At 45.1% G+C, this 12,768-nt stretch overlaps 1 protein-coding gene across 3 annotated transcripts in view; it reads left to right on the forward strand.

The window, feature by feature from the left end:
- Positions 1 to 12,768, forward strand: part of RPS6KC1 (ribosomal protein S6 kinase C1) — a 479,254-nt gene that overhangs the window by 76,811 nt on the left and 389,675 nt on the right. For all 3 annotated transcript variants that reach the window (XM_085612893.1, XM_085612895.1, XM_085612896.1), the window contains one exon: positions 1,655 to 1,748. In XM_085612893.1, the coding sequence (XP_085469019.1) occupies positions 1,655 to 1,748 (94 nt within the window). The remainder of the gene's footprint in view (positions 1 to 1,654; positions 1,749 to 12,768) is intronic.

Raw genomic sequence — 12,768 nt, forward strand, 5'->3', positions numbered from 1 at the left:
TGGCTTTGTAGTATAGCATATTTGAAGTGCTCCAGTTTTGAAATGATAAGACTGTGAAAGAACAAGTCTCTTTGAAGTTACGTGAAAGGCAGTGAAGGGTGGCAGAGTTAAGATGTATTTTTTTCATCCTGAGAGTGATGGCTTAAATGGAGAGCCCGATAGGGACCTGTCTCAGCACCTGCTTTTTAGAACTGCCGGTGCTGAGCACCGACAGGACCCGGCCAACTTAAAGCCCTGACCATAGGATGTTCCCCCTCTATTACTTTCATGTCCCCATTCTTGCTGATCTGCTAACATCCTCCATCTCTCCATCCTAATTTCTGTTGCTGCCATCCCTGACTCATTTGCTGAGATGACTTACCACAACTGCTGCATGTTGGGCGACTTCAACACATGACATATCAAGCCACAGTTACACTAGGCAATATCCCTCCTTTGTAACCTAAAAGTCCTAACCTGCAGCACTGGGTCGGCAGTCTTATGCATACAGCATACACCCCTTAAACCCATTTCACAGCTAGGTATCACTCCTGTGAAATATCCCACCTCCTAGTGAGGGCCTATGTGTTCAGCACCAAGGACCTCTCTCCAGAACTTGGAGACCACCATCGAGAGGTCAAACATTTTACTGTCTATTACATATAGTTTCCTACGAGTGTAATCTAATATTTGAACTGGATTTGCCTGTGGCTATGAAGAGCTATGAACATTTCTGCATACCGCCCGAAGCAATCATAAATGCTGCATGGACATGGATTTTAGTGATCTTATCACGGGGACATAAAAAAGACATATGAACTCCTGTTCATAACTATATATTAGTGAGCCTTGATGAAGCTGTACGACTGCGAAACAATTGTTGGAGGTATTTGTGGAGTGAAACTAGATATTGTTTATGTAAGATCTTATGCGCGCGCTGGTAAAGCATGCACGCGGGGGCCTGTGGTCGAGATGCAAGTTGGGCTATCCTGTTAGTTTTGGTCCAAACCACGTGAAGAGCGGGGGGGGGGGGGGGGGGGAGATTCCTGGCATGGGGAGCATTTTTCTTGCTTTTAAAGGAAGAAATCAAAAGGATTTTGGCATCATTGCTATGCTGTGTGTTTTTTTTATCTATTTTAAATTCCTAAAAGGTTTTCTTTTTGATACGTGTCGATTTTGATTAAAAATAAAACCACGAGTATATGTTGGCCTTTGTATTTCGCTGAGATTCAAAACGGGTCCAGGAGCCTCAGGTATGCACAGAAATAATTCGTGATTATGCATTTCTTGGAGATTCTGATGTTCGTGAAGTGGTGTCACAGGTAAGTAACTTTCTTCTTTCCTATGAACAATCTGAGACATGATGAGTTTAAAACAGACATGTATCTGAGCTTCTGTTTGCGGGGTGTTCCTAAAGACCCACCCAATCCTGCTGATTGAAGGTGAAACCTACCCTCCTGCGGGTTCCTGTTATAGCGCGTCAGTAGCTCATTGTTGCTGGTTATAGTCAGTTTCCAATCTACCATTAAATATACAACTGCGAGATGGTTCATGAGGGCGTGAGCCGAGGAGAATGCAGGACTGGGAGTTTGGGGGTAACTGTTTCTTCCCTTGATGCCTCATATTCTCCGTGCAGAATAGAAAGTCACACACTGTTTCTGTGTTCTCCGTTTAGGGAGGAGAAGTGCACGACGGATCGGATCTGATTGGCCCAGCCGAGCCCTTGTCTGACTCTTTGACGGACAGTTTATCGGACTGCAGTACCGAAGGTTGGTCTCCAGTGCACCCACCGGTGTATACTTTGCCACGTGCATGCCTACTGTAGCCTGTGAGCAACGCATGAGATTTCTGCCTCAATATTTGCTAAATGTGCCACGATGGGAATTCGCACACTTTATAGAGAGGTCAGTTGTGCAGTGTGAATGGCAGGTTTCTTCTGAGTGTGAAATGCAAGGCAGCATATTTCTCCCTCATTCAAATTGGCTGCTTTCTGTGTTTTTATTAAACTGTTGGTGTTCGTGGGGGCGTGAATGAAAAATGCGTTCTGTGCATACATTTGAGACTATTTTTATGTCGCAGTACATCCCATCTGTTAGTTTTCGGTTCCTGTGGTGCTAAAAACATGAAGAATTGATATCAGATGGGGAATGCCACCAGTGGCCGGAAGGAGGGCAGGTGATGAGTGCTACTGCAAGCAAGAAGGGGAAACCAAACACTGACCCTGCAAATACCCAAGTGGGAGAAGCGGTGCGTCAGGGGAATCCGCAGTGCATTCTGTACCACAAACATTACCTCAGGTTATTACCTTGATTTAAAAGGGTTTCTCTTCTTAGGTTATGAGGACCATGCTGCAGTCATGTACCCTCCTTCGTGACTGGCCCCTCAGGAACCAATATGCTGGCTTTACTTCCCTGCTGTGGCCAATGTTCACAGGCTTCTGACAAACTGTACATTTGTAGAAGCCGCAGCTCTTTCTGAGGAGGGTAGTTTACACCAGGAACCCTTCATAGACTGGAAGCTTTCCACATTGCTTTGGGCTCCCCCTGCGCAAGGACAGTAAGCATCACTGTAAAGGAACTCGACCAGCTACCTCGCTTGCGCTGAAACCGCGCCAGACCTGCCGCACACAGTTGCTGCTGAGTATCTCACAGTATCGGTTCTCTTCACATGCTCTCCATTCGAAGAGACCATATTGAACGGTGGAAACCAAGATGAGCTGGAAACCTCCCCACAAAGTGGCCTTCAAAGCTTGTGTGTCGACCCTTTGAACTGCGGCTGCCCAGCAAGGGTATTGCAACCACTCCAGGGCATAGGCGGCAGCGTCATTGGCCTTTATTATTGCTTTAGGGTGAGGGTAGCTCTCCCTGCCTAGACAGTGAAGGACTTTAACACACGCTCCCTCAGTTACAGGATATTCAGTGACGGTTCAGCGCCAGGCCCTTCTCTGATCCATTCCCTCCTCTTACAGGTAAAAATACTTTAAAGGCATTCAGGTCTGTAATTCTGATGTTACAATTGCTGCTAGGGCACCGTATGGTCACTGCAGCACCTAGCACAATCAAACATGTAATTCCAAACTGGATACATAAATGGCAACATCCCACAAACCTTGATTAACTTTTCCTAGGCACCTCTGCAGGTAAGTAGTCAGCCAAGGGCCCGATAACTATACTGCGCTCCCTTTATTGGACAAAGCGCATTCTCAGGCCATGATGACTTATTCCCCTTTGAATGCAGGCTTCTAGTTTGCAGACTTCTATTTCTGTACAGTCTAGGACTCCAATGTGCCATCTATCAGTGGGTCTTCGCTCTTCTGTGAAAACCAATATGATTGGCTGAATTCTGTACTTGTCCATACACTCACATCACATACACTCTGTACTCAAACTCAAACTGCAATGCAGGTAGTTTTCTCAGAAGAACCAAAGCTAAAAGTACTCTTTAGAATTCAGGAAGAAGCGAGAGATGGGGATACAAGCTGAAGGATGAAATATTCAAGGATACTCTTTATGCTTTTGATTGTGTAGCCCTGATTTGCAGCTTTAAGGCAGCAGAGGCTTTTGTGGATGCTGACAAAGCAAATGCAATATTTCGATTCCAGTCCCTTTCTCAAACATAGCCCTGGAGGCTTATTTCGGCATCATAGGATCTTCGGCATCATAGGATCTTCATTTCACTTTTCACTGTTCATTGAATTATAACACAGGTTGTCAGTAGATCCATATTATGAGCCGCGCCTGGTAGGAGCCTATAAGAGGCTTACGTTGAAAGCTGTGAAAAAGCTTCATGTCTCGTAGGACTCTAGGTGCTTCCACCCCATGAGGCACTGTACGGACAGTTGCCTCACAGAGCCGGGTCTTTTTTTCTGGCTTCCTTGAGTAGGATCTCAAAGCACCTGAGGTTTCACACCTCTGTTTCATTGCTGAAAAAAGTAGCCAGTCTTTGCCTTTCCCTTGATGTCTTTAACATCATTCTGTCAAGAGAAGTGATTTGTGCAGTTTTTTGACAACATTCTTCTTCAGAAATGCCTTCTGTGTTTGAGAAGTGTCCCTCCTGTGGGAGGTGGAAAGCCATTTCTGACCCTCACTGGATCTCTTTGCTGTTCCTGGTGGCCTCCCATTTGGTCAAAGATGATGACATTTGCAAAAATGTCCAAAATGACTGAGAGGACTTAAGGCTCAGAGTTATAATGTAAGATAGAAGAGCGGAGGAAAAAAGGAAGACGAAAAGGAGCTGGAGAAATCATCCTCTCATGTATCCTCTGAAAAATAGCCTTCTCCTGAAAATGAATCGCACAGGGGGCGATCTTCAGAAAGGAGACCCTCCTATAAAGGAAAGATACCACCAACCACATCATTCTCAACATCATTCAAGATCGACATGTATGGTAATGGCATCAATGTCCAGAGCTTCGGCACGGACCTGCTATCCGTCTAAAGGGGGCTCAATGTCTACGACTCATTGATGTCATGGAGAGCCCTCTTACACGACGCACCCGCCTAAGAAGCCTTCGCCATCGACAGTTAAGACAGACAACTTGGGCAGCACTCTCAACACCTCTGATGTTGAAGCCAGACCACTGCCTTGTGTCACACTCATTGACTTTGAAGAGGAAATGCCATAGAACGCTATAAATGTCCTCTTTACTGTCGGCGTTGAAAAGATCAAGAATGGACTTCTCACCCAATCCTGCAACATCGATATCTATGATGGCTAAACCAAAGCCGTCAATAGTATCACGTACCTTGATGTTGTCAACGGATTCTCCAAGGTAATACTTTCCACACCAACTTGGCATGTCTCCTGAGGTAAAACCACGTATCGCCACCTCTTCACAAACTCTGACTCTGAAAAAAAGAATAGAGAGTCCTTCAAAGCCTCCACAACCTATAATCCATCCTTTCACTCCAGATGCCCATTCACTGCCTTTCAGAGCAGCAAGATCAACAATCTCTAGGTTGAACATTCCTGCAGCGGCACCGGAGTCAGCTGGTCCGGTTGGAAACATTATGGATGACAGCATCCCCAATACCCTTGCTGCATGTAGTGCCTGGCCTACTTGATATTGCAGTGGAAAAGTTCCTTTCCTAGGCTCTTGTAAAAGCTACTACTCTGCGCCTACGGCCCCACAACAGGATTTTGAGCTTCTTAAACCTGAACCAAAGCCTGATTCTGTAATAGTGACTCAGTGAGATGTAGTCATACTTCAGCCTTGGAGGCTACCAGAGGGAAACGTGTGATTGTATGAGGAGTTTTGACAAGCAATGCTACATGACCATTTGCTGGTATTTAATCATACCACAAATCCTAAAGATGATTCAACCTAATTGGCTGCCACTGGATATTATCATGGGGTGTCTATCCTTAGATCCGCCTGGCTCGTGCTTAACACCTTAAAGCCAGAGGCACGATTAAAAATAACCAACAATCCGTTTTCAGAATCCGCCTTGTTGGCACACCTCACGGAAGAAGAAACCCTGAAGATGAAAAATGAGGCAGAGACCCTGAAGACAGTGGGCCTTCAAGAAAGAAATTCTTCAGTCAGAAATACAAGGCAAAAGATCAGAGGTATTTTCAATGCAGGGTTCAATTCCCCTACTGACATTTTCAAACCCTACAACAAAAGTACCCACAAGGACAAAGGTGCCTGTATCAAAGACAGTCATCGAATTCAGTGAAGAACCCTGAGACACCATCAATGATGGGCTTTATTGCAGAATGATAGTGCTCCAGCTTGGGAAAACCCATGTAAGAAAGAAGAAAACCAGTTTCAAACAGTGCCCGTGACTCCGACAGCATCCACCCTACAGAGTAGGATGTCGTGGGAGGCCATAGCATAAACATCTAAAAGGATACGGACAGCCAAGGTTCCCGCCCCTGGAATCATCCTGATGTCATTGGTAGCCGTCACTGTGGTGGTGACGGAAACCAGGCTGAAACGTGTAAAATAACGAGTGATCATGAATATGTTTAGACAATTGCTGGTAAATCTTAGCCGTCAGAGGCCGCATTGAAATACAACAGTATTTACATAGAACAGCTGGGTCTCAAGTGTGCCTTTAAAGAGGTAAATGACCAAGACCTTTTCCAGCCATCAGGCACACTGTCTGAGGTAAGAGAAGTGTTACTAGGGGAGTTTGTGAAAGGAGTGAGGGAGGAAGCAATAGATTTAACAATCTTTGCCAGGTAACGATCAAGAGAAAAGATAGAATGATCTTTGCAAAGATCTCATCTGATGCTCTGAAGCAAATGTTGACCAAACAAGGGTTGGGTCTGTTGAAAATGTAGACTCAGAGTGTAATTGTTCTGATGAGGTAAGAATATCTTTGGAAGGACAGGAGTTCGTTTTTTGAATTTCTCCTGCAAAAAGTCAGAAAGTTCAAAACAGACCTGGTGCAGCAGTCATATTGGCTGCAACAGAGTGAACGAGAGTGTTGTATATCGAGAAAATGGCGTTAGAAGGGTTTTGGACAATATAATATAGTGATAGTATTTTGCTCTTATGTTTTGATCTAGCTTTTTATAGCAGTGCTGTAGTAAATTCGTCATTGCCTTTCAGATTTTTTTACAGCATCTCTTGTGTACAGACAATTCTTCAGTGTACCAAAGGGCCGTAGGAAGCTGTCTTGGGAAGTTTCTGATTTTTAAATGAATAACGGTGCCTAATACTTTCTCATCTCATTAAATAAAAAGGTCTGGCTGAGTATGGATGTCTGCGTGAGAAGTGGGCTGAGTACAATCCAATGGAGAAGCAATGTTAGAAATGTTAATTTTGGACCCCGGACGACACAATTGGGATATGTGGGAAATGCAGTCTATTTTAGGTGAAATGAGTCAAGAAATAACCAAAGAAATGGCTTTATGATCAACTGTGTGAGCTGATTTACCCCCTGGTGGGCAAACATCACTGTGGTGTGCCCAGCTTGGAATGTAGGTCCAGAGACTATTTGGGTGAGCTGAAAGCCGAGCAGGAGTCAAGTCAAGTCAAGTCAAAACCACTTTATTCGATTACTTAAAATCATAAAAGTATACTACACAAATAAATACATAAAATCATGCGATTCACAAATCTACAGTTAAAAACAAGTCCTAATAAAAATTCATAAAAGACCATAAACAACGTGCAATCAATAATACAGAATCAAATTCCATATATCAGATAGGCTCCACATCCTGTATAGGTTTTAGTCTCACCCTCCTTTCTCTAACAGCTGCCACCAGAAAACTAGCGACACAGAACATAATTAATGGACAATCAAGCATGCTTAGGAACAATAAAGCTGGTTTATACTGAGTAAAATTCCTACTCTTTAGCAAGGGAATAATAAACCTCTTCCTGGCATGTTTGAAAAAGGGGCAGAATAACATAAAGTGCGTAGTGTCTTGTGGAGAAATATCATCGCACTTGCAAGGTGCAACATTTTCAGGCTTATGCCAGCCAGCCACATCCCAAAGTACAAGGTGTAATTGGTTGAACCGGAATTTGGACAACAACCATTTGTGAAAGGGATGGGTTACCACTGTAAGATATAAAGACAACCCTGAGGATTGAGATACCAGGACGTGTCCCCTGACGGAAGGTTTACGTAGTTCAACTTCTTCCCGCTCGGCCTCCCTTAACTTCGTGAAATTGGATTTTACCCAGTCAAGATCTGCCTTACAGAGAGTGTCAGGGCTAGAAAAAATTTCCGGTCTCCCAATGTAGGCAGATAACCTCTCGATATTTGACAGCCATGGAATTTTATTCATGTTGTCAAGTCGAGTACAGTCCTTTAGTATTTTATGGTTTAGAGTAAGTTTCGGGTTTAGCCAAATTTTAATCCATAGCAATAATGGGGCTAATTTAATCATGTCTGCTATGTATCCTAACCCGAGTTCCAAATGGACTGAGAAAGAAGCAGTAGATTGTGGGAGGCCGAGGAGGGTGCGAAGAAATTTATTTTCTTCCGTTTGGATCGCATCGTGTTTAATGTAACCCCAGATTGGCGCCCCGTACCTTACAATGGAAACTGTTTTGGCTTTGTAAATTGTTAGTATTGCCTCTGTCGGTTTACCCCCCAGCCTTTTTGCAAAGCCAAGTACAGCCGCAGTTGAGATTTTTATTGAGTTTATCTTTATAGAGAGCTGGGGGGACCATGAGCCCTTGTCGTCAAAGACTACTCCCAAGTAGGTGAAAGTCTTTACTCTTGAGATTACGGCTCCCCTACAATAAAAAGGCTTTACCTTATTTTTCGCAAGGCCTAACGACATAGCGTGAGATTTGCCGTTATTAACCACCAAGTCCAGGCTATGCATAAAGTCCCCGAACGAGTCCAGCAATCTTTGCAGCGCCAGGGGAGTCCTAGCCAGCAGGACAGCATCGTCCGCGTATAGGAGGACCGGTATCGGGGTACCTCCCATGCGCGGGATGTCCTGCGTTGCGGCCAGCAGATTTTGTTCCAGGGAGTTTATGTATAGGGTGAACAGCATGGGCGCAAGAATGCATCCCTGTCGTACCCCTCTACTAGACTTAAAGCTGGCCGTACACTTCCCATCCGTCGTCATCCTTATCGATGCATTCAAATCTTGGTGGAGCTCTGAAAGGAAATACACAAGTGGGGGGTCGAGTCCCAAATCCAAAAGCATTGTCCACAGCTTTGACCTATTAACAAGATCAAAGGCCGTGGACAAATCCATAAAGCCCAAGTAAAAAGAGCCCCCGGCCACCCTAGTATATTTATCTATTACTAATAGGAGGTTCAGACATTGATCCTCCGTGCTCCGGCCAGCTCTGAAGCCATATTGAGCATCGGACAAGATGTTATTGTCCGAGGCCCAATTGGTTATCCTAGCAAGTATGACTTTCCCCAGGATTTTTATAGAGGAGTCTATCAAGGATATGGGCCTATAGCACTTAGGGTCTGCCCTTTGGCCTTTCTTGAACACCGGTATTATGGTAGAATGGGACCAGGATTTAGGAAAACCTGCGATAACCGAGGAGTTAAATACATTGGTTAATATATTGGCCCAAAAAACCGGATTTGCCTTATACAGGTCGGTAGGGACCCCATCCGGTCCGGGAGCCTTCTTACCCGCAGAGTCTTCAATTGCTTTTAAAACTTCAGTTAAATAAAAATTAACTGGAATTAAAGTAGAAGCCGAATCTTGCCTGTTTATGGGTTCTAAATCTAAGTCGCTACCATATATAATTTTAAAGTGGCTTAACCAGTCCTTCTCTGTTATATTAGTATCCAACACTCCATTTTTAACATCAGAGAATAAAGGAGTGTTGATAATAGACCAAAATTTCGCACTGTCTTTTAGAGTTGCCTTGTCCATAAGATCGGCCCAGGCGTTAAGTTTAATTTCTTTTTTCCGGACCAACAGTGCTTCTTTATAGTCGCTCCTTAACTGCGACACTAAAATTTTATTCCTCGGGCTGGCCTGAAGTGCAATTTTAAGATTGTTATGAGCTATAGTGCAGTTATGGTCAAACCAGCCGGAGACTACTTTAGTTTGTACTGGTCTACTTTTACTAGTTAGGTCCTTTGACACTAGGAAACATACGGCCTCAAACGAGGAGATTACTTCCTTCCCTGTAGAAAGTTGGTCCCCACAGATTTCCAAGTCTAGGGCCGCCTCTAGCTTTATTGAGTTAAAAAAATCCTCTGGAACTACCTTAGACCAATTTAACCTTCTACCCTGATCCTTTGCCCTAAGATTATTGTCCAACATGGGTGAGGCAAAGGAATTTAAGAGAGAGAGGCCATCTAACATTTCGATTACCACCGGATTGTGGTCACTAAAAATAGATGGAATCGCGTTATAAAAACATACAAATTGTAAAAGTCCAGATGAAAGAAATATGTAGTCAATAATGGTGTTACTGTCCCTTCCAATAAAGGTGGGCACCCGTACGGTTTGTTCGTGGAAGCCTGGTTGATACAGCTGGTTTTCAATAAGAAGATTTTCCAGAGCTTCGCCCTTACTTGAGTGCTCAAAATGTTGGGGTGATGTCAGATCAGGTCCATCAATATCAGTTAAACAACAGTTATGACTACATAAATGTACGTTAAAATCACCAAGCAAAATATAATAACAAAAAGTGGTTTGCTTCAAAGAATACATTTTTAAAAAATTCGCCAACCATAGCAAGTGTTCATTCGGCACGACCTCTTGTTGAGAATTATAACAATTTATCAGTAACAACTTCCTATCATTGGGGAGTTTAAATTCCAGAATAAGAAAGTTGTTACATGTACAAGTTATCCTGCTAACGGTTCCTTTTAATTTCACCGAGAGCAAAACCACTAAGCCTCCTGAGGCCCTTCCGGAAACTGATTTAGAAGCTGGAACAAAGTGAGAAGTAAAACCATCTAGCCAAAAATTACTTTCTGTTTCCCAGGTCTCTTGAAATGCCAAGATATCAAAGTCCTTCAAGAAGCTTAACCAAAATAAATTATCACTCTTAGCACGTAAACCGGCAATGTTCCATGTTAATAGTTTGATCAAGTTTTTGGGTGAACCCCCCTTGCGGTCATCGGCAGGCAGATGACTCTCTGTAGGTAATGCGGGGGGCTGATCCTCTATGTGAAGAGCCTTAACCGAGGATGACTCGTCCCCCCCCCGTATACCAACCTCCTGTCAGTCGCACGTATCTAACAGGGAGAGTGCCTCAAAGCGATTAGATGTGGGTATATTTAGCCCACCCATAACCTGGTGGGGAGCACCTGCCCCCTGGTGAAAAAGAGGCAGCGAATTTGATGCTGGGATGAAGTTTCTCTGTCTAATCAGATGGAAACTATCTCTCCGTGGAAATTGAGAGTAGAAGAATCCAAGGGGGCGTACTTGAATACTATTAATATCTAATGGCAGTGAAGCTGCTCTCAGTAAAACAGTAGCCACATGTTGTGTGTGTTTAAAATTGACTATAACACAATCTCCATTTGATGTTTTTTTGGAAGGCCCAATCCAGTTTACCCTGCGAGTACTTAAGATATCGTTCGCCATGTTAAAAGGGAACCCACACTTCCTATGTAACCACGACACTGTCTTTTGCTTAAGTGAGTCGTGCGATTCCTCTTGCAAGGGAACTGCCAACCTATCCTGGGGAGGGACATTGGCTAAGATCACAACGTAGGGAGAGCAAGCCGGGGGGAGGTTAATAGATCTAACTTTCGTTACCGCCTCACCTTTAGACACTGAAACCCGCTCCTTTTCTATTGGGCAAGCTGTGTTTGAGGCTATAGTAATCATAGGTGATGATGGCGTGACACTAGCATTAAAGCTAACGGGCTGAGAAGAAGTTTGTGGGTTTTCTACTCTACCCAGATTGACGTGCCCAGCTACACACTGCCCCTTCTTTTTGTTACAGTCAACCCAATCAAGATGTTTTGTTAATAATCCTCCCAACCTTTTTACCTCGTCAGCGACCATATCGAGTTTCCTTACCAGAGGTTGAAAAAGTAGATCTAGCTTTGTATCGAGTAAAACCTCAAAGGAGCTGAACAATTTTGAAAAATGGTCAGGGAGTAAAGTAGTTGTTGCACCAGGACTGCTGTTTAAAGGCTCGTCTGGCACGATATGAGATTTTTCTCCAATGTTCTCCCTTTTTTTCCCTTTGGTAGAAGCCCCCCCCTTATTCCTTTGTTTCCTTCTGCAGGTCCTAACTGGTCTGGGAACATATGTATCCTCAACTGTCTCATCACTTGCAGAGTTCACATCCAAATCCTGATCTACAGGGCCCTTGTGAACCTGGGCAGTGGCCGTAATCATAGCGCTTGCTTGAATAAGGGGAGGGGAAACACAAACAACTTTGTCCGAAAGCGAACTCTCATTAGTTAAAGGATTTTGGGGGCTCACCTGGAGGCAATCCTTCCCCAGGGAAGCCCGTCGGTCACTGTTAATTTTATTGACCTTTTTAACTAAATAGTTATCAAGAGGGCCGGTCCCCGTTAGCCCTGGATCCCTTAAGCTTTTAGGCATGGTCAAGGCAAACAAAATGACAAAAGACAATAACCAGGGCAATTAACACCAGTTAATAGTTCGACTGTACAGTCAACCCTTTGACGAAATTACCAGCTTGGAAGTCTTCAGTGTTCTGTGGCTGCTTAGGTCGACATACAGGGTAGGGCCCAGCCCAGCCTCGGACAGTCCCGGACTGTCACAGACTGTCCGCCCTTTGTCCGGGCTTCGTCCGGCGGCGTCCGTGCGCGTCCGCTGCGCGTCAGCGGCGAGGCGCTTTAAAGGCGCCTGGCAGGATGGCAAATTGCAACCAGGTGAGGGCGATGGCAGCAGGCCCCCTGGGAACTGTAGTCCTCCAAACGATCCTCGCGGCAAATCAGGCGAAGCGGCTCCCGCAACAGCGGGAGCGGCGAGGCGCTTTAAAGGCGCCTGGCAGGATGGCAAATTGCAACCAGGTGAGGGCGATGGCAGCAGGCCCCCTGGGAACTGTAGTCCTCCAAACGATCCTCGCGGCAAATCAGGCGAAGCGGCTCCCGCAACAGCGGGAGCGGCGAGGCGCTTTAAAGGCGCCTGGCAGGATGGCAAATTGCAACCAGGTGAGGGCGATGGCAGCAGGCCCCCTGGGAACTGTAGTCCTCCAAACGATCCTCGCGGCAAATCAGGCGAAGCGGCTCCCGCGACAGCGGGAGCGGCGAGGCGCTTTAAAGGCGCCTGGCAGGATGGCAAATTGCAACCAGGTGAGGGCGATGGCAGCAGGCCCCCTGGGAACTGTAGTCCTCCAAACGATCCTCGCGGCAAATCAGGCGAAGCTCCTGAGCTACCTTGTCCTTAGTGTCATTAACATTT

The sequence above is a fragment of the Triturus cristatus genome, chromosome 6 (genome assembly GCF_964204655.1).
Source record: "Triturus cristatus chromosome 6, aTriCri1.1, whole genome shotgun sequence".
Taxonomy (NCBI): domain Eukaryota; kingdom Metazoa; phylum Chordata; class Amphibia; order Caudata; family Salamandridae; genus Triturus; species Triturus cristatus.